The sequence below is a fragment of the Anopheles marshallii genome, chromosome 3, assembly GCF_943734725.1.
Source record: "Anopheles marshallii chromosome 3, idAnoMarsDA_429_01, whole genome shotgun sequence".
Classification (NCBI taxonomy): Eukaryota; Metazoa; Arthropoda; class Insecta; order Diptera; family Culicidae; genus Anopheles; species Anopheles marshallii.
In genome coordinates this window covers 58,048,794-58,070,969 of record NC_071327.1, presented here as the reverse complement: position 1 = coordinate 58,070,969, position 22,176 = coordinate 58,048,794, and the positions used below count along the sequence as shown (strand labels likewise).

The 22,176-nt window shown below is 44.2% G+C and overlaps 1 protein-coding gene across 1 annotated transcript; it reads right to left on the bottom strand.

Annotated features, from left to right (window-relative positions):
• Positions 1-2,567: 2,567 nt before the first annotated feature.
• LOC128712908 (protein eiger) lies at positions 2,568-19,787 on the bottom strand. The gene is made up of 7 exons (XM_053807773.1): positions 19,629-19,787; positions 18,216-18,311; positions 5,240-5,682; positions 4,993-5,149; positions 4,687-4,830; positions 4,330-4,590; positions 2,568-2,852 (listed from the first exon to the last, which is right to left on the bottom strand). The coding sequence occupies exons 1-7, from the start codon at positions 19,785-19,787 to the stop codon at positions 2,568-2,570; spliced, it is 1,545 nt and encodes a 514-aa protein (XP_053663748.1).
• Positions 19,788-22,176: the final 2,389 nt, after the last annotated feature.

The window sequence follows — 22,176 nt, the reverse complement described above, 5'->3', positions numbered from 1 at the left end:
ACAAGGTGTACCTTCGCTGCTTTATAACTTTATAATTTGCCACAACGTGTTCTGCTTGTTGCCTGTCTTGTTCGAAGCCCTCCAAAGCTTTTGCACTGATGGATATTAAACAATGTTGAGCCGGATAAAAAAAACACACACACACTCACACACACACATACACACTTACCTTAAAAGTGAAGGAAAGCAATATCCGTATAATCCTTCACCCGTTTTCCCACAATTCATAGCAGGGCGTCTCAATCCGTCCGGCACACGGTGCGGAACGGTGGGAAAACCTGCAACCATTCGGTTCGGTTTTATTTCCAAACCTTCGCAACGTAGCGTCGCCACCTTCCGGACGGACTGTGGCTTGCCTCCCAGCCTGAAATATTACCACCGATCTATCAGCGAACCGAGCTTACCGGCGTGAAAAAGCTCTTAGCTTCTCGAATTCGCAGCCAGCTTTTACTTCCTTCGGGGTAACATCCCACTAATGCGCGTTATGAGCGTATTCGTCCCTTTTTCCTTTCGCTTTTTGGGACCATCGTTAGAGCTTCATTTTCTCGCGCTGTGTGTGCGGCGTACCGGCGTACCGGGGACAAAAAATAAACCCAACCTTTACAATAGCACGCAAAACAAAAGGCAAATGCAGAAGAAACATGCAGCAAGACATTGTCATGTCTCATCAGGGTACGGCGTGGTGATTACGGCGCGTCTTGTCGTACCAGCCGTGGACGCTTGCTCCGGCTGTTTCACCGTACTTGTGCCATTTTTATTATTTCTGCCAACGTCAGCAGGTACGTGGGAGGATATGATAATCAATCCCCTACTCAGTCGGTCCGCTGTCGGAGACGGATGGTGGTGGGTGCGTGGCGGAAGCAAAAGCACGGTACGATAAAATATGCCACTTCGGACACGCCTCGCACACGGTTTTTTTGCGGGAGGACAAGATCGTGAAGGAGTTTCACCCCGGGAAGGAACGCAGAAAGAATGTGTTGTTCCTTGCCCCCGTTGTGGGTTGAGTGGCGAGAACTATTACTTTCCCCCGTTTTGCACGATGGCCGGGCAAAAGTGTTATGGCGTTTTGCTCGGAAGCTTCCGGACGCAGTGATAATAGAATTAAAATTCTCGATCACTTTTGCCGCTCCGTAGAAGGACACTTGTTTGGTGATGAGATAAATTCGTTAGCGAGCGCGACCAGCACATTTTCGCGGTTGATTATTAACGTGTTGAACGTGGTGCTGGTCGGCTGGAACGGCATCGGTTTCACGTCGGCGTTAACGAGCTAGTGTGTTGGTGGTCCGGGTACCGTGCCGTTGACACCTCTGTAAATGATCCAAATTTCACCCTTCACAGCTCGTCAAGCATTATGCCCGTTGACTCGGCTTGCGCCATCCTTTTGTTGGATGGGTTTAATATGTGTGCCACGCCTGTCATGCCCGTTCGTTGAGGCGTACCGTGATGCCCTCACACACCGTTTCACAGTTCACATTCCAAACGGTCGACCCCGTGCCGCATTCATGTCATCACGTCCGATGCACCCTCGGAGTTTCCCCGCTCGGTTCATACATTTTCCAGCATCCGTTGACGTGGTGGAATGTGAAAAACTTTCTAAAGGATGAGGAGGAGGCGGGAGCGTGGGGTCTGGGGAGCGAAAGGGGCAATGGAGGGAGGACACAAAGCGCAGAATGGTTGAAATCTTCAACGAGCCGGAATCAAACGACAAATTTGTCACCAACCGCCCGGATCGTTATCACCCTCGTTATCACACCATTCGAACGCATTCTTGCTCCTCCATTTTGTTCACCCCATTTCGAGCAGCAAAAAAACAAAAAAGAGGGGCGATTGATGTGCCATTCGCCATGAAGTGTGCACACATTCTTTCAGCTTTCCTTTCAATGGTACATCTTTATTTAGAAAAGTTTTCCCATACTTGGTTTCTGTTATTGCTGCTCATTCGTTACCGTGCTCGCTCCCAGCGTACTGCACACAGCCGGCCTTTGTTTGTCCCGTTGCAATCCGTGACTGTTGGACCGATCCGATCGCTCAGCACGGCCGCACGTGCTATAACATTATCACAAACCATTTTCCGTGCCGACAATCGGTGTCGGGTTGCGGTGCAGAACACGGCTGCACTGCATTCGGTCGGATTAAGGGGGTCGGGATTCTTGCCCCCGGTCGGCTACGACTACGAAGAGGACGAGCATTACCAGCATACACGCTACAACGCTAGCTCATGCAAACAACGGTAATACACAATGTTACAATGCACCTAATGCTTAACGATATGGATTTTAGTATTTTAAAAACCTCACACATACACACGCAGGAAGAAAGGGTTGGCGAGGGGAGGGGGGAGGAAGGGGGAGGGGGGAGAAGAGGAAATAAATACACTTATGGTGGAACATGCTACGTTTTGCTGGCCATTGGTGACCATTGCTGGGTACAGTGCAGTATAATAAATGGCCTTCTGCTTTGCATCTCATCTCCACCGTCTCACACACACAGGTACTCATGCCGACATACAGTTGCATGCAAAGCACTCCCGCACAGTGGCTTCATTTTCGATGGCAACACCGGGCCCCCTAAACCACCTTCCGAGCCGATCGGTGACGGACGGCACCCGTTTGCGGTAGCCGGCCAATCTTGAACACGCCAAAGAACGTCTTCTCCGGGTACATGACGTGCTGCCGGCCATGATCCACGTCCTCGATGGCGATGGTTGTGCTGTGGTTAGGAATTTCGGTAATACCCGCCGTAAAGCAGGTGTTGGTGTTTTCGCCCCGCGAGTGCACGGAGCAGGAAAGATGCTTTTTATCGCCCACCAACACCTTGAAGCCGTTCGTGTCGTACTCGTTGCTGTAGGTCACCTACGAGAAAGAGGGAGAAGGATGGTGATAAAGGGTGGATCTCAGTAAGAAATTTTCATTTTGGTGAAATAATTGATCAAAAGAAGAAAAAGTATACGCTGTCTTAAACTAAACTCCAAACACAATGACATTTAACTAAAATCTATTCTTGTACAACAAAAACAAAAGTTAATATTTCGTCTGTCATTGATATCCTTCAAATGTACTTAAAATGAACCAAAAAAATATTTTAACAAACGTTGGCAGAAGTAAATATCCGATAAATATTCAAATAAATCTATTTCTTTTTATATTAATTTAAACAAACGGTTTAGCTAACTAAACCAACAGCCTAGTTAAGTAGCTGATATATACTGTAAGTACTTAATAGAACTGTTTTGTTGTTGTTGAATGGAAATGAAACTATTTTAGCACTCAGTTTTTACTTGTTTAGAAACATTCTCAGCTAAACCACAATGAATTGCAAAGTCTTTTCTTTTTGACTTCAAGATCAATTATGCGGCAGTACGGACTGGCTGTTCCTATTGAAAAAAATACCATGTCCTGTATGCCTAAAACCGGTCCAAAATCCCATCCGAATCAATCCCCGACTCACTGTTCGGCTACGTGGTAAAATTAAGTCTAGTAAGCCAGAAATTGCAGGCGTGACCTAGAGGGTCGTTACGCCAAGAAGAAGATAGAGAGAGAGAGAGTCTGTATCTGTATACCTTGTAACTTAACTGTTTTAGAAACTTATTTTGTTTTGGGATATCAATATTGAGTAGGTCCTGGCTTTTCGTTTCTGAATGTCGAAACCCAAAGCCACATTCGTTTTCATCAAGTTTTACATTTATTAACATGAGAAGAAATCAATAAAGAGACAGGGTTAGGCGTAAATATTCAAAGTGATTTTTACGATCCTTATGTTTTTTTTTGGAATTGTTTTGTAATTTGCGGATTTAAAAAACCTTTCTGGAAGGGAACGTTTATGAGCTTTTCCATGGTGGAACAAATTGCCGATGATTAGATTGTTGAGCTAAAATTATTCCAAATCTGTTTGGATATCCCAGACTGGTGTACCAAAGTTGTAAAACTATTGTCATAAACCATCTCTCCAGTTCATGTGATACTTAAAAAAGTTAACAAACAGGCTTGAAAGGAATAAAATATACATAATGATGATTGATGATGTCACATGGAGTTGAACCCATCTCGGTATCGTTTCTTGACACTGCAGGAAATGTAATACTCCAGCACACAATTTGCACCTTCCTGGAACCAAACAATCATGACTATGGTTGGTTCCCATGGTTGGAAAAAAAACCATTTTGTGCACACTTCCAATGCGCCAGCCTTCCGAACGATCCCAGCCGAGCTGAGCGTGTTGTTTATTTTTGGAAAAAAAACGCTACCACGAACACTCCTTATCTTGCACTTTGCGTCTCCGGTCCGGTTCAATGTCCGGACATCGGAGAATCTTCATCCCATTTCCACTCACCTGCGCATAAACGTAGTACAGGCCGGGCTCGTTGACGGTAAGCTGCTCACCGTCGAAGGCAAACGTTTGACCCGACTGTATGGCCTGCTTGCTCGCGTCATCCTTCGCGGTCCAGTCGCGGTGGCGCGTGTTCCGGTGGAAAACGCCGCTGCTGCTCTGCTTTACCAGGTGCACACCCTTCGCCAACGGTTCGCCCGACTGGGCAGCGCCGGTTTTGCGCTGACGCAAACGAACGCGTGATTCCGGTGCCATTACGATTTCCTGTGCGGAAGGAACGGCGTAGCGAAAGAGAGAAGCGAACGGATCGTAAAGTGGCCGGCAACATTGTAGCGCGTCCGGTTCCGGTTAGTAACTGACCTTCTGTGTGCCAGGATTGCCAACCACCTTGGGGAATCGTTGTGTCTGCTGGAGCTGTTTTCGCATGGTTTCACCGGTTGCCTGGACGCGGCTCATTCGGTTCAGCATTGGTGCCGGTGGTTTGGTTGGGTTTCCGGCATTCAGCTAAAGGAGTTGGTGGTGAGGATAAAAATGAGAACATCACTAGTGAATAACTGATGATTCCTTGAATGATTTCCAAAAATTCCCCTAAGGGTGGCCTTAAACTGACTTCTTCGAATGTTACATTAAGCACATTCTCGTGTGTAAATTTCGTGTGCCCATTACCTCGTTGCGTGAGTGATGTCTTACGTCCACACGTGATCCATACGCCACAGGCATCGGTGTGGTGCTGTGATGCTCTCGGTGGTTGTGTATTTCATGCTGGTACGGTCTAATGCTAATAGAGCCGTACGACTGCTGACGGGAGGCTGTGTGAGTTTTGCTGCAAATAAAATCGTGCCCATAACACAAAGACATTGTAAGGTCGGCCAAAACCCACGCCACCCCACGGTCTTCCCCTCTCGCCCCTTACCGATTTTCGACGTCCCATCGGAACATTTCCCCCGAGGGCGGCGGTGTGACCAGCTCTTCCGGCCGTTGGCGCAGTTGCTCGTAGATCCGGTGCGGATGCCGGGTACGGTTCCGCCTCGGTACATACGGTTCATCGACAATCGGCACACCCTGCCGTGTAACACCGGAAATGGATCGGGCCCGACGGATGCCACCGGGCACACTAGTGTCCACACTGTCATCGATGATAATATCGTCGTCTTCGTTCGTTTCCCTCAGATCCTCGAGTCCAAGGTTTTCCCGCTCCTCATTGTCCTCCATCTCTTCGTCCTGCATACCACTGCTCATCAGACCACTGTCGTTCGTTTCCTGCTCCCGGTGGCCATCGTCGGACACATCCTGGTCGAGGTCTTCCTCCGGTTCGTACGCGTACTCGTCCGCATTGTCAAACAGATCGTTGTCAAACTGAAAGTTGAAGAGTAAATAATTGCTCAATGATTAATGTGGATTGCAGCAAAAAGAAAGAAAAGGACTAAAAGGGCAAATGGTAAAATAAAAATGGATATCCTTTTCGATCTCATTCAATCAAGACCGCCCAAACACTGCCTCCATGAAGGTTGAGTTCATTAAAAGTTTCCCTTAGCGCTCTTGACCGTCCGTGACATCCAAAACCCTTTTATTCGGGTTCATCCGAAACAAGGAAACTGTATCGCCCAAGTGGGGCCTTTCGGATCCTTTTTCCCTGTCAACCCTGCTTTTTTACCTCAAAATAAAGTAAACGGGAAGAATTCTTTGTTTCTATGCCATGAAGCACGCCAGGGAAATAAAATACGTTTCATCCTCTGTTTGCCTAACATAATAACATAAGCAGTTATGTAAGGTAAAGCCGGATGGAAAGCTTCGAGGCGTATTTAAAATATCAAATTTATGTAAATCATGACATGCTGCGCGTGCTGGAAATTGTCTTTGGGGAAAGGCATCGTAGCAGGCGCAGAAGTTACATTGGGAAGATGGAAAGATGAGGTTTGTTCGAGCTTGACAGTTATTCTGTGCCATTTGACGTGTAATTTATATTGGAACGACATAGTACGTCACTTTAAGAAATGATAAAGGGGCCGTTCAATTATTACGTAACGCAAAAATTGAGAATTTTGGACCCCCTCCCCCCCCATTGTAACAAAACGTAACGCTGGAATGAACCCCCCTCAATTAATTACGTAATATTATGAAACCTCCCCCCCCCCCCCCCCCCCCCCCACTAATAACCAGTAATTTTTTTTATTTTACAAAAAAAAATCTACGACATTTTAACTTCCATTTTTATTTCGAACATAATACTGAAAAAAAAACATCAAGCTACTGATTTTTAAACGTTTTACTTTTAGATTACAAGTTTTGCCAAGTGGCTGCATAAGTTGGGACATTGACATAAGTCAATGCTGACGATTGGGACAGCATCATTGTTTACAACCCAAATCTCAAATCTTCATCATCTGAACCCAACCATATATCCTCCTGATCCTTGATCGTAATCACCTTCTTTTTACTTTAATTTACGTCGTGTTTGGACACTGACGACGATTCTAACAACCGATCTTTTGTGGAATGAATTTGATTATGTTGGTTCAGCATAACATGTGAAGCAAAATATATTTCGCAAATTTTACAAACTCTGCTTTGTAACACCTTTTGTAATGAAGGGCAATATAGGTCATATGGCAGCTCTTGTTGATGATGGAAGAGGTTTAGGTAGGATCTTTGCAGTGTTAATCGAGTTATTAAGGAAGAGTGAAACAAACGATCCACTCGTTTCGGACAAACTTGGGTACACGGCTTTAATCCCATCTGCAGTTTGATTGATGCGAATCGGAGCAGACATTAATTGCGTTGGCATTATATCGAAATAGCTGCTTCTGGGTGTGCTGCAACATTTGCGATTTGTACATTTCACTATTTGCAAAAAGTACTGTGAAGTGCATGTGATGAACACCATTCTGCATCACAGCTAAGTATGAAATCAAACGATAACTCAGGGGAACTTGGGTCAATATAATCCGAAACTACGGGGAATCCACCGAATGTTATATCGTTCCATATTTCTGCAGCTGTTTCACCTGCACACTTAAAATTCTTTTTCTCTAATTCCAAATCAATAGTTCGAAGTCTTTCATCATGGGTTCCGTAATAGTACCGTAATGATCATGAGGTAGAACAAGGCCTGACAATTCTCGAGACAATGGCGCCATTCTTCTTTCCAAATACAAATACAAACAAAAATGATACAAAATGAAGAATCAGAGACTAAATTTAAAGAGAAATTTACACTTAATGTATAATGTATAAAGGTGCGAATACAAATCACACAACTAAAATAGACCCAACCAGTGAGGTCGAAACTATGCAGCAGTGGCAATGATGAATGACGAAAAATAGAATCATCAATAATTTAGCCATCTAAACAACATATTCTATGTAACGTAACATAAAGTTGAACCCCCCCTCCCCCTATGTAACAAACCGTAACGTTTGAAGGAACCCCTCCCCCCCCCTAACAGCGTTACGTAATAATTGAATGAACCCAAACAAAGCAATAACAAGTTTCTTGAATGATTTACATATAATTATATCTGTGGCGGATCAATCCCATGGAGGCCATGGATCAATCCGCACTACTGTCTCACTTAGAACAAGTTGGACGAGAGGGGAGGAGGGAGGGGGGGGGGGGGATGGGTTCTGAACATATTTGATAACTGTAGACCGGAGAAGACGGGAGGAGAGGGAGGAAGGGTATCAATTTCTCCAGAAGATTTCTTCCCTGTAGCATACGAAGAAAGTTTAAGTGACGCTTGTCGAGCCCATTTCTGACATAATTCATACACTTTTCCCTACTAAACAGCATCTTTCGGGGTCCTTCACATGGTGAGGCCCAAGGCGGCTGCCTACCCCACCCACCGTTAGATCCGCCACTGAAATATATGTACGATCGATTGCTTAATAAACTAATGTGTAAAAAGATTAATTACAAATGAGGGAAAATACTTCGAATTTGTTTGCTGCCTCAAAGATGTGCATTGATTAATAGCTTCGTGATCCTAGAATATGTTTGCGATGTTTCAATAAATTATCCGCAGCTTATCAAAAACACCATTCGACACCGTCGTATGTGCCGAGCGTGTTTTTATAGTCGAAAACTCGATCACGCTACTTTCAATAAATAACTGCCCTGCCTGAAAATGTGTTTGGGAACAATTTTATAATTTTAACGCTGCCATCAATCTTCTAACGCATTAGACGGGAGCAGGTTAAAATGGGGAGGGGGGAGGGAGAAAAACTCCGTTTAGAACATTTACCGAGCGTACGTCAGCACACCGTAATTCAAGGTAGACAGACCCAACGCAACATGACCTTGCTGCGCAACATATGCTTCTCTGTTTGGCGGGTTAGCCGCTCGGTGGGCCTTGTGAACATGGTCATTTCATTGGTCAGCGGGGGTTTTCCTGCCGAGTGGCGTAACGAAAAAAGCTGAAGAAAACCGTCCCTTTTTTCTCCTTCATTTGCATATCAACAGCATACATCATTCGCAACGGTAGATCATTCTTTGGCGGGCAGAAGTATGCGTACGTGTATTAGCGTCGTGATAAATGACACACGCGACATTAATTCACTCGACGGTGGGGTTTAATTTTTCGAGCCTTTCATAAATATTTTCTCATTGCTTTCGCATTTCGAGAGAAACAAAAAAAAAATACGCAAAAAGCAAGAAAACACATTTCAGTGTGCACCAGCCGGTCGCCCACCAGCAGCATTAATCATGTGCAAATGATCGTGGTGCAAATTATAAACGTTTTCGAAACGGTAAGCCACGCTGTTTCTTTTTTTTTTGTTGTAGCGTCTGTCCCCGTCAGTACATCTGCGTCATTTTGTTGGTGAAATGGACAGGCGACCGACCCCTCGGTCGGTGATCATTTCACCAGTGGATGGCTTCGCTTTTTCGATTTTAGATCGAACAACTACAAAGACCCTCGCTAATTAATGGAGAGTTCGGAGAGTGCTTTGCTGCTAAAAATACAGTAAACTTCGCTGCCTACCGCCAGCGCTGCACTGCCCAGATCGGTCTGGTATTTTCAGCGTTCCAGGCATCAACCACCTGCCGTTTAATGAACTCGGGAAGCTGACAGAACCGACCTGATTCAAACTGTTTCGCCAACTATGCTGACCCAACATTCTCCATTTGCACGAGCCAAGAACAGAACGTAGCTGGAGGAACGGATGGCGTAAGGTACGAACGGTGGGGGAAGGGGGAGAGGGGGGGCGTTGTTTGCTGACGAACGTTTGTCCCGATTTGGTCCGGAAGGCAGGAAGCGCAAGTTCGAGCATAAGATCAAATTAGACGCCGTATGGTTTCCTTTTCTATCGCCAATGACGAACTGAGCGGGACCGTAAAATAAGGAATTCCATGCAAGTCGCTGGGTTTTGGGAGGTTTATGTGGAGCGCTGTTTATGGTGGCGAGTTTTTTTTCCCTGCCGATCGAGTGAACTGGCGCCAAAGTTTGGATTGAAACTATTTGAAACACTTGAGATTCGCTTGGTGGGGAGGAGTTGGTGGAGTTGTTTTTATTATGCTTTGAGATGACCAACGGATATGTTACGGCCAGTGGCAGATGGTACTGTGGATCATGAAGGAATTTTAATTGACCGTCCTGCTTGAGTAGAATGTATGGAAAAGAGATAAATTTGTGCTTTTTTTAGCATGAGCAATTTTTTTTTTAGCAATTTTATGCAAATTGTGTTAACAATTCTAGTGCGAGTAGAAATACACTGGTGGATTCAAATACCAATTGAATTTGTGAATGAATTAAAGTAACTAAAATAAAACTAAAATAAATATGTATAAATAGATAATTAATACAGTCTTTTCCTGAGTTAAGCGACACTCGAATTACGCGAATTCGAGAAACGCGAATCCCAAAAACTTGACAATTCGTGTAATTTTGTATGTGGAATTGAAGTTTGTATTTGTGAAATTCCAAATTTTCCCAAAAATACGTTACATTTTGATTATAAAAAAGATTAATTTTGGAAACAAATTTAGTTCAATTTTCGAAATGAACGTAGAAATATCAACTACTAATGTGCTTCGTAATGTGAAAAGAAGAAATCGATCATTGAATACCAACTATAAACGATATTCTGAAGGGAATCCGAGTTACGCGAATTTATCTGGCACGCATTATTCGCGTAACTCGGGAAAAGACTGTATAATAATACAAAGATATATCATTAAAATAAACAAATAAACAATAATATCAAATAAGGTGGCACAAAGTTTCTTTAAAAATAACAAACAACAGCCTATAATGCAACAAGGGAAAGAAACACCTTAGCCACCCTTATTTATGATCCCTTACCACAAACTCAACCCTACCGCAGGAGTAGCAAATTTATGCACATACAACAAACCATCATGTTTACTGTCTTGCGATACCACGACCTATGTTTACCAGTGTCCATCATCCAAAAAATAGTGTTATTTGTACAACACATCAGCCATCAACAAGGATACTATTCCTCACTCCCTTTGCATTGGAGCAACTCCTGATTGAACAAACAAAAAAAATGATCCGTCAGCAGTAATAACTTTACCGAAACGAGTCAGTCCTCGACTCATGCTGACACTGATGGGCCTGACCCTGTTGCAGTTGCGACCGGCCCGTGGAAGAACACTGACTCGAATAAAAATTAACATAAAAATTAAAAACCTACAAACCGCGCGTCCATGACCATCAATTTTACCGGTTTTTCTTTCGCTTGGTTCTGCCACACTATCTATGGGGTGATGGGAGCAATAGGAAAAGACACAAAAACACACAACCCCCCAACACACACACCCACCGGCTCATTGAGCAGTGTCAACCACTTGCTTCTGGTCGCTCATATTCGATTAGTCGGCGACGCTACTAACACGTGCCCACGGGCTTAAACAGTACGTCCGGACAGCAGTTTGTTACCAGAGTTTTAAAAATAAGACATCAAAGTTTTAGCTACACACTTTGCCATCATTCGCTCCATCCCTGTTCTGTTTCGCTCCCTGCTATGATGTTTCTGCAAGGGTATGAAGTAAAGAAAAAAAAACGACGCGAATCCGACTAGGCGGCATCCGTAAAGGAACGATAAATCTCCTCGCTTAATGTTTCCCATTTGCTGTCACCGTTGCCTTTCACGGGGAGCATGAGCACGGGGAGTTCGGGACGGGATGTTGGTAGGGTGGTAGAATGGACTTTTTCCGTATGGTCAGTTTTGTGTGGGTAAGCAAAGTTAGATAAAGTGATGGGTTTTCGGTGCAAAAAGACGAGAAATTCGCAGCCATTCGATCTCTTGCATGACGTTCTGTTTCGATAACTTCCCGTTGATTACTACGACTTGTTCGTTGAAGTCGGAGTTGTTGGAGTCGCCATAGTTACGGTGAGTGAGTAGTTCAAAGCTTTTCGTAAGTATCTTACATCCAGTTTAAGCTGGCCAGCTAATCCCTTGCTGTCACACCCTTTCCAATTCCTAATCTTGGATGGGTGCTTTCTCTACCGTCTAGTGATCTTTGCCCAATGTTGGGCCACGAAGCACACGCAACGTGTTTTGCCTGTTTTTCCTTTCTTCTCGATCTCGATTCTCACATTTGTTTACGAATCGCAACTTGTCACCCGAGTGGCGCCTCGAGCGTTATTTATGTGTGTGAGCGGGTCATGTAGCGTGTAACGGACCCGGCACGCATCACCACCCCCTCCCCAATCGATCGCCGCCCTCTGCGATGCAACAGATGCAGATGTCACCAGCTGGGGGAGGGGAGCGTTAATCATCATTTACCATTTTGTTTTCTCTGCCCGGTGCGAGACGGTGCCGGCAGAGTGTGCGGTGCAACACTCCGATCGCTGCGTGCAATGTGATCAATTAAATTAAATTGTTTGAATTAATTGAAGTTTGCAGCCAAGTGGAATTCCATTTGCCCACTTTCGCCCGTCAACAGTGACGCGAACTGTACCTACCGGTCGCCGATCGACGTCAGTCGGCGTTGATCGCAAGCACCGACCCGAACCGAGGCGAATGATCTTGTTATTTCGTTTCAGTTGTGATAAAAATAACTACAAATCATTCATAATTTTATCCCGGCTATAATCGCACGTAGAGCGTCCGGAGGGATAAAAATACACGTTAATGGCAAACGCACACCCATACACGGTTACACTAACAAACTTCCAATTTATGGATGCTTGTGGCAAACACGATAAACAGCCCACTTGGGCCGGTATCGTTGTTGGACGCGATCGAAAATAGATCCGTACACCTTTCTTCACAATCTTGATGGGTTTGTTTACATCGGTTCAACACACTCTTGCCCATACCGATCGGTACCGTACGAAAAGATCATTTCCGCTACGGATGCGGGGTATCTTTAGTGCATTCTCGGGAATTCGAGATGTTTACTGGATTGGAAACGATTGGATGATGATTAACAGAGACAGCAAGGTGCAAGTTAGGGATAGTTCTTGGTTGTCAGCTACTAGCCGCCCAGCAAACGGACAGCAAGGGAACATAAAAAGCGTGTCAATAATTTCACGCCTTGCATCGCCATCTATTCGGCTTGATAGAAACCATTCAAGAGCAAGGCCCGGTGTGTCACGTTCTGTCGTTACCACCACCCTCTTTTCGATGGCGCCGATGCGGGCACCAAGCGACCACGTTTCGTGGTCACATTCGTATTGTGTTTGTTTTCCTTTCTTCTATGTCCAATCCCCGATTGTGCGCGATTAGACGACGCGCGTTAGAGCAGCGGACGCGGCAAGCGTTATAAATCAATGCCATTCTGTTGGTACCTGTGCCGGCAGTTTGGCCGTCTATAGCGAACCCACTGACGGCCTTATTTGGCAGTATGCTCAGATCACCGGTGACCTAAAGAGTGCCATGATTTCAATATCGATCATTGGATGAATTATGATCATCTGGGTCGGATTCTGGCCATAAGTCACAGCTCACGAGCATGAGCGGGATTGTCGGAGGATTTATTGTCGCGTCCTTCTAGTGTATTGTGTTCATTGTTTGCGGGTATTGGATATGAACTAGATAAGTGTTACGTATTGTTGTGATGTGATGGAACATTTAGACGACACGATTTAAAGGCGAGTCTTCCTTTTCCCTATTTTGGAAGGCAGATTTTTAAACTCAACTCTACTTAGTTATGCAAAAAACGTCAATTGATTGATTTTGTCATAATCATTGTTGTATATTTAGTGATTCTTCTTGTATAATCCAGTAGGAACTTCTATGACTGGCTGCACTACGCTCATCCGTCCATATTAAGAGGCTTACTCTCTCTCTAACTCTATAGTGCCTCTCGACTTCTAAGAGTCCTATTGGCGATTTTGTGATGCGAAGTTAGATGTCAAGGAGAGTATCAACAGATGACATAACTTAACCATAGAACTTGCAAACATTTATAGGAATTTAATGTACATGAGGAAACCGAAATCAGATAACAATTTAAAGAAACTGTTGTGAAATAGTACAAAATATCGTCAGCACCTAGAGACATGAATTCGATTGAAAATATGCAAGCAGAAGAAGTATTATGAAACAATTACTAACGATTATTCTGTACCTATCGAAGAACTATAACGAACGTTTAATCGTAAAAGCTTGCCGTTGGAGAAAGCTACCAATCGGTAACAGCGATTTTAATCGGAAAAAGTAGACTGTAGCCATAGGACTACTGCGATAGCATTTGTCAAATTTGGCTGCATTTGCAAACAACCCGTGCGTGCGAAGCCAGTGGTGTATTAGGTAATGGTACTGGGAGAGCGGCAGGTGGTGCAATGTTAGCGACACCGATCTTCACATGACAGGACCGGTCCAAAATCCCATCCGGACTTTTCCCCCGTAGCAAGGACTCACTATTCGACTACGTGATAAAATTAAGTCTAGTTTGCCAGATAACGCAGGGACGACTTTAGAAGGTCGTTACGCCAAGAAGAGAGAGAGAGAGATAGGAAGAGAGATAGAGAGAGAGAGACTGGTCCTACATGATAGGACCGGTACATAATTCCATCCGGACCGTTTCTCCGTAGCACGAACTGATATTTTATTTCTTGACATTTTTAACATAACAAAACTGTAAAAAATATAGTTTAGTAATTAAACACGAATTACACAAATAACTTACAATTTTTGGCATTACAAATTCAAATGAAAACACAAAATAAATGCTTAGAATATGTGTTTCCATCGCCAGCAAGCCTTTGCTGATCGGAAATCTTACCGATCCACACCGCGTTCGGGATTTTTTAGCTACTTCGATCGACATATCGTAAAAGTTCATTACTTTTCCATACATTTTACTATATCTCGTTATTCCTCTACTATTTAGTTCCCATCGAACCGGAAACGTTTCACTGCAATATTTCATGAGATACGATTCTATGATCATAATAGCTTTCCGATTAGTCACAGAATAAGCCCTTTCAGCAGTTTGAATTTTTTTTCATTATTTACTACAAAATTATTAGAGTTCCGCCTCTGCCTCGTAGACCATTTTTTCTAATTAGTAAATTAATTAAATATCTATGTATAATTACACCTAAATATCATGGGAGTAGTTAAATTACCATACAAAAAAAGATTAATACAAATATTAATACAAACCCTTCATTCCAAAACTGAAGAAAAGCTTTTTCTAAGCTGACAGTGACAAAAGTTTGAGCGACAAAAGAAAGGTAAATTAATCACTGACTGACAAGCCACTACAGTGCAGCCTACGGACGATGAACAGCAGAACATTCTTCCGCACCCACCTGGGTCCGTGGGTTGTGTGTATGACACTCGAACGAATCTCGCTGTTTGCGATTCATTATTCGGTTTCCCCTGGGAGTGTGATGTCGACGTCCAGTTTAGTTTGTCGTGCTGTGCCGGGGCCCATCGTTTGGTAGCGCACCGATAACGATATTCTGGCGAACCCCCAAACGAACTGTCAATAACGACAATCAGCAAACTGTGCTGTGCGTTCGGCACTGGGACCATCGCTGCAACCGGGTATTGGATTGGTTGGCCGGTTGGTTCCGTTGCGTCAGTGTTGCCAAAGGCTGCCAGATCAAAGCCGAGCTTAATGCGACTTCCTCGTGCACTCAGCTCGTCGCGCCCTCGTGTGTCCGAGACGCGGGAAGAAGTGTGATCGGCGCAGGAGGAAAAAGGTCATATTGACCAGCAGGCGCCCGGGAAATGTGTTGGTATTGGTCATTTCTAAGCAATACACTTTCTTTCTCGAATGACGTCGTTTGCGGTCCAGTGTTATGGGCAAGGGCAACTTACACTGTCTAGAACAAAGTGCTGCAAAACTGCTCCATTTATGTTTGATATGCAAAACGAGCTGCACACTTGAGTTGTGGGTATAACAGTGTTTTAGTTCTAGAGAATTAAAAACACACAGAAATAAAAGTTCTTCCATCAGCAAACGCTCTCTCTAGAGGGTGGACCAAAACCCGCATCGTTTGGTCGCTTAATTTATGAGCATGTATGAGCGAAAGGTAATGAAACCACCGTTCACACCCCAAAGCGAACATTTGCTGATGCCGTTCCGAGCCCTAAAGATGGTCAAAGTCAAGGACATCGGTGCGCATCAACGCCGAAGGTAAACTCTCAGGCGGTGACGCAAATCGGGCCACGGTGCACCTTGCTCTTGCTCGTGCTCGTTCCCACCCCCTAAGAGCAGATAATCGTCGTGTGGGCGTCTGATGCACGGTGTTGCCATTAAAATTTGTCGAAAACAGAAATGCCGGGGAAAATGTTGCTGTTTCGGGCCGTGCCATTACATCTGACACCGGCAAAGCGATGGGATGCTTGTTCGTTGGACGCGCGTTAGTCGGTGGTAATGGCTGATCGACAGGTTCGACGAAAGGTTTCACCCGGCGAGCAACAACTGTGCGAAAGGAAACATTTACACCATAAAACGTACGCTTAAATCAAACACGAGGGCAAACAAAAATGCACCGCAATGCACCAGGCGGGCCCAGTTGGCACCAGAAATAGACCAGCGCGGAACGAATTTGTTCGTGTGCGATGCACACCGCTAGCGTTCGAATGCAATTGGCGTATTTATTGGTTGGTTTAACATCTCCATAAGCATCCAGTGAAAACACAAAAAATCGATTGGTGGACCTAGATGATGAAGGGGAAGTGCAAGTGTTCCGTAAAGGGCATAAAGGGCTTTTAATTAGCTAAATGGAGTAGCACGTGGAATGACACGTTCTGACTTGCAGGGCAACGAAGCGTTAATGTTCCCAACAACTGTGGCTTACCGAAAGTGTGAAATGAATTTTATCAGATGAAGCTTTATATAAACTCACACTTCGTTTGGGTGCATGCTTGACGTATTGTTCCATATTATCTGGAATGAATTAAGTGTGCGCCTCATTGGTACGCCACACGTGGCCGTGTCAAATACGCTCATTAAACACACGCTTTTAAACCTTGACTGAAACGCGTGAAAGCGCATGATTAATCGTTAGAATGCTCAAAAACTTCAGGGCCTTAGAATTGTGGTTTGATTCACCTTCAGGTTCCAGGAATCGGAAAATCGGCTTACCTTGATCTACATTCCGTTTTCAATATTTATTTGAAGACGAAAAAACCCCAAAATAGCTTGCGACCGGTTCCGCAACCTTGCAACGGATTCAAACAAATTAGCCCGAAATTCCATTTTTCACCTAATCTTTCTTTTTGAAGTTGAAAAATGATCGCGATGAAAACATTATGACACCGATTTCCGACCGTGTACCGCGTCGGCAAAGGTCACAATCGACAAAACCAGGCGAGGTTTCCGCGCGCGTTAAAATGGCCCACTGGCGCAGTGTTGGTGTTGGGGTGGACAGTAAGCGTTTTATTCGCCCATTGGCAGAGGAAAGTGCCGCCATGGTCCTATAGGCCCTCGGGAAAAGCAAACTGTCATGTGCAGTTCATCAAAACCCATCTTTTCTTCCTGTTCCTACTTTAACCCAGCTCGACCCCTGTAAGCCTCGGACAATGATGTGTAGGAATTCGGATGAATAGCGCACATAATGAACGATTTGATGCTATCGTTCCGCTAACCCGGGTCGCTCGAGATTGTGGACCCGCGTACATCCCGCAGGAAATTTGATATCAGCACGGACCACGGAATGATTCACCCGGCAAAGCGTTTATATGACGCCGCCAACATCGGGACCGTTTGCTGATTGTATGCGGGAATGGGACGGAAATTCAATTTCATGCTAGCAGGGTGTAGAATTTTTGACACACACTCACACACAAACATTACGCGTGTGTAGCATGTAAAGTCGGGCCCCGATATTTGGGCGTATCGAACGAAGCCGGGGCGTCGAAAAGGATGGCAAAAAGTTTGCCCAAAACTTTCTGCAAGTCATTACAATACTCGGAAACTGTCTCGCAACAGCACCGGTCGGGTGAAGCTGACGGGCGAAATCGGTTCGCACTGCCCTGCAAGCGACTAAAGCATCATAAATAGATCACGCTGCGATCCCCTACTCGGGGACACATTATCATCCAGTCCGGTTTCGGCAAACGGGTCGAATCCCGGAGGGGGAGGAGTGGGAGGGATTCGCATTGTGCCGTGTGGTATGACATTTTGGAGAGGCTTAATTTAATGGACATCAGTTCTGTTCTCGCCCACGCCAACTACAGCTGCTACAAGCCGGCGCCACATCTTTCCCCCGTGTACCGACAAGACTCGTCCCGTATTCAACGGGGACGGCATGGAGAGCGGAGTTCATTTCAGCTCGGCAGCGTGTAAGAAACGAGACTAACGCAAGCTGTGGAAGCTGCTAACAATTTTGGAGTGCTTTCGTTTGAATTGATTAAAGCACCATTTAGAGTAAGGCTGGCTGGGAATGGGTCTGTTATGAACTGCAGACGTCTGGCCGTTTTTGGTAGGTACATAGGTAGGTTTGGTCTGGTGCACTTGCCTCGTAATCGGTGAACTCGCGGGCACGTTGGTACAGTTGCATTTTCAGGTCATCGACTTCCTGTTGCAGTGCGGCCGTCTTATTCAAATGCCAGATCTGTGGAAGAGCAACAAGGTACCAAGGTCAGTTGAAGTGTGTAATACAACGCGATTAAGGAGTTGATGAATGGAAGGGAAATGGGAATTAAATAGGTCTTGTTTTATGATATTATGTCTCATGATTGCCTGTATTGCACCAAATTAGGCTATATTTTGTTTTGTAACGAAGTGTTTAAAGCTAAAGATGTAGTCGATAATTGTCTATTTCACAAGACAAATCTCAATAGGACCAGACCAATAGGTCATCCAGAAGAATATTTAAAGAGAGGTCATTCAAATCAGGAATCGACTCTCAAAAGGATTCATGAATCCTCAGAGCAATGGCGGGCTAATCTCATGTTTGGCAACTGATGATCGGAGGTGGCTGTACATAACGGACAAGCTCTTATACGGTGGAATCCTCTAAGACTCATTGATATTTGACATATTTCAGATTCAGATTCAGTTCAAAGATTCATTCTGATTCATGAACCTGACCCTGAAGACTCACCCAACACTACTCCCTTGTACAATACCTAATAGCTAGCTATTCAACTAAGAAGGCAACCTAATTTAAGGTTAGCTCAAACGAAGAAAGTCATTGATAAAAGTTGAATTCAGGATGGACTTCCAATTATGTCTTTATCATTAAATTAAACTTATTATTATCAAGCGTTAACTGTTCACTGAAAAGGGTCTTACAATACATCACCAAAAGATACAACTGGTTAATATTAAGCGCATTTTCACAAAAAAAACAACTCCGATTTGTATTTTACTGTAATCATGCCTACAACTATAGACGCTATTCCGACAGATTCGTTGATATACGATCAAATTTGTCAATGTCTATGTGTACGGTTTGCTAAAATGGAAAGTAAATCATAGAATTACAGTTCAAAAAGTAAATTTAAGACTGTTTTTATTTCCATTTCGTGTGGATAAATTGACTCTTAAATGACTCTTAAATTCGAGTATCTTCCTTCAAATTGTATTACTTCGAAATGTTTTACATGGGAACAATATTTCTGTCTAGCTCTGGTTTCAGTAGGTTGGCAGAGAATAAGAAGGAAATGAGCTCATGTTCTTCTTTTTGAACTAGCTCTTGAGAGAAACAATTCTGCGAGAATTTCTTATCGGCGTGGATGTCTATCTTAATATCTTCTGTCTATATTATTGTTCAAGGTTATGTACAAAACCATAAACAGTTTCCCGTAGGAAACAGTCACAAAGCAACTTACAACGGAAGTTTAGAGTGCATTTAGCTTGGCTCTTTTATCTTTACTAATTACACACGAATACACAATGCCACTGGAACGTGGGAGACCCTGCCTACCTGCACACCGATGAGCGCACAGCAAAGGGCCGCCGCTAGAATGCATCCCAGTGCAACTAATCCTCGCTTAACGGTGGACTTTTGCGCGCAGCGTGCTTTCAGCTCGTCGGCCGTCGCGTTCGGTAGATTGAGAAACGGTTTCAGCGTTTCCGCCGTCATGGTCGAGGCCGTGTACTGTTCTGTTCGATCCCGATGACCACACTTAGCAAGCGATGTGACACATCGGACCAGAGAAGCAGCAAGATAGCACAGCAGCAACAAACACTAGGCGGGGGAAAAAACCCTTATTGCTAAAACCCGCGCACTGTTCGCTTTGTTCTGTCACGTTTTATTCTGTGGTGTTCGGAGCTGCACTTCGTAGCGCGATGCGCGAAACTCGAGCGCCGTGCGTCACTTTCGTTAACACACGGAAACTTTCTTCACGCGGGTTAGGGCGTCGACGAGACTGTGGCCAGGAATGATAAGTGTATCGCACAAATCGGACGCGAACAACGGAAGCAATAATTAGCCGCACATTCCAACGCGCTCGATCGCTGTTAAGCAACTGAACGTTGCGACCAGCCGGTTCGCGGTACAAAAATGATCTTAATTCCCATCGAGACGCGCGAGGACTAAGATGGTGCTCTCGTTCTATAGAACGTTTCTCTCAAGCCCTCTCGATCACTCGCGCTCGTTCGCGTTCCTTTGCTCATTTGGTCGCTCAGGGAAAGGCCATCGTGATATGCTGCCTCTCCCGTCCGTACTTCGTCATTAAAGTGATTCAATCTGGATGATCTTTGAGGGTTACGATTGATCAAACATCAAACGCAAGGGGATTGTGTGATTTATTTCTTTTTGGGTAAAAACGTTGTTCAATGGTTGTGGCCGTTCATGAGGAAGCTGTTTGAGTAAAGAAATGAAATTGTATTAAGTACGCGCTGTGGACAATCGGTCTGGTATATAAATTATCTTTCTGTTCCTCACATTCGTCTCGGATGAGTAATAAATTCATCACACAAGTGTTCTGCTATCTGATCTAATGATGTCTACAATGTAAATAATTTCCAAGCGCGTAACGAATCTTGCTGTGCGCGGAAGAGATTTTCATCAAAAACCATGTGTGCTCTTATTGTAAAGTAAAAAATTTAGCCTCGCTAACCCTTGATCGTAACCTAGCGACCATAACCTTGGCCAACTCCCGCCAACACGGCCTTGTCTAGCGTGGTCTAGTGTACTAGCTGCAGCAATAAAGGGCGCACAGTTTTCATGGGCAAGATCAATCTAAGATCAATCCAAGAATCGTCGAAGCGCTTAATCACTTCCCCAGATGACCGGTTGGCGCCTGACGCGAGTACGACAAGTGTACCGACAGCGTTGCTCAATCAAAGTGTATCATTTTCGCGCGCTCGAAGTGCTCGCTCCGCACGCCGATTGCGACGCATGTTCGGTAACACCAATGGATCGTAAAAAATGGGATTATAATAATAAAAGTTAATGTTGTTTTTCGTTCCGCTCGGGCATGGTGAATCTGCTCGGCAGGAATGTGTATGAATTTTTACTTGACATTCTTGATGTCAATGAACGCAAACGTGCTCATCCGTTTTCAGCGGATGTACGCAGTTGCACTTGCACTGTTCATTAGAAATGCTTTCGTATCATCTAACGGGGGTGATTGTTTGCATGCGCACATGCTGCTACATAGTGATCTGAAAATAGCTCAACAGTTCTGCAGGCTCAGTATAAATTGTGATCTATAGTACTACATTGATAAAAAAAACCTCTGAAGCAAAAACGATAACATTGCATGATCTGAATGCACTTGATATATCTTATTGAACTTTGATTGTATTGATGGTATTGAACTGCAGTCTAAATAACTAAATGTATGTTGGACAGATTGGGTCCACGAGGTTAGCTTTATGCACATGTTCAGGTGCGTGTAATAGAATTTAAATGGAAAATAACGGTAAATAAAAAAGCTTATTATATTTCAATGAAAACTTCCCACTGTGCAAGAGATGTATCTGAAAAGCTCATACATTGGCTCAAATGTACATCAACTGCCGTAAATAACTGCTGCAAAAGATTAAAAAAATTGCCTAGCTGATAGTTTATTAAAAAGTTGACAGAATTGATTCTAAAGAATGTGAATTCTTCTTACAAGCTCACAAAATTTTAAAGCAAGTCTTGAGCCTTATATTATAAACGTTTCCACGCTGTCCGACTGCAGTGGAGTTTACACGAGTCGTGAAAGTATTTTGACAGCTGGCACGAGCAAAAAAAGAAAACAGAACGTTCTCATCGTTGTGCAAAACAGTGGCGCACAGTTTACAGATAAATCAGCTATAAAAGTGGAAAGTATAGAACTTAAAACAGATGTTTCCTTTTTACAGATAATGTACTTCTAGAAGTACACCCTTGTGAACGTCCAGGTGCAGCCCATGAGGCAGGTTTAAGCAGTTTTATGGTAACAATTCCTCACACAAGAAGAGGAAGAAACAACAAACCTAAACAGCTCGCGTAGAAACAATATTCTCTGGGGATGCAGTAAAAAGTGTACGCTACAATC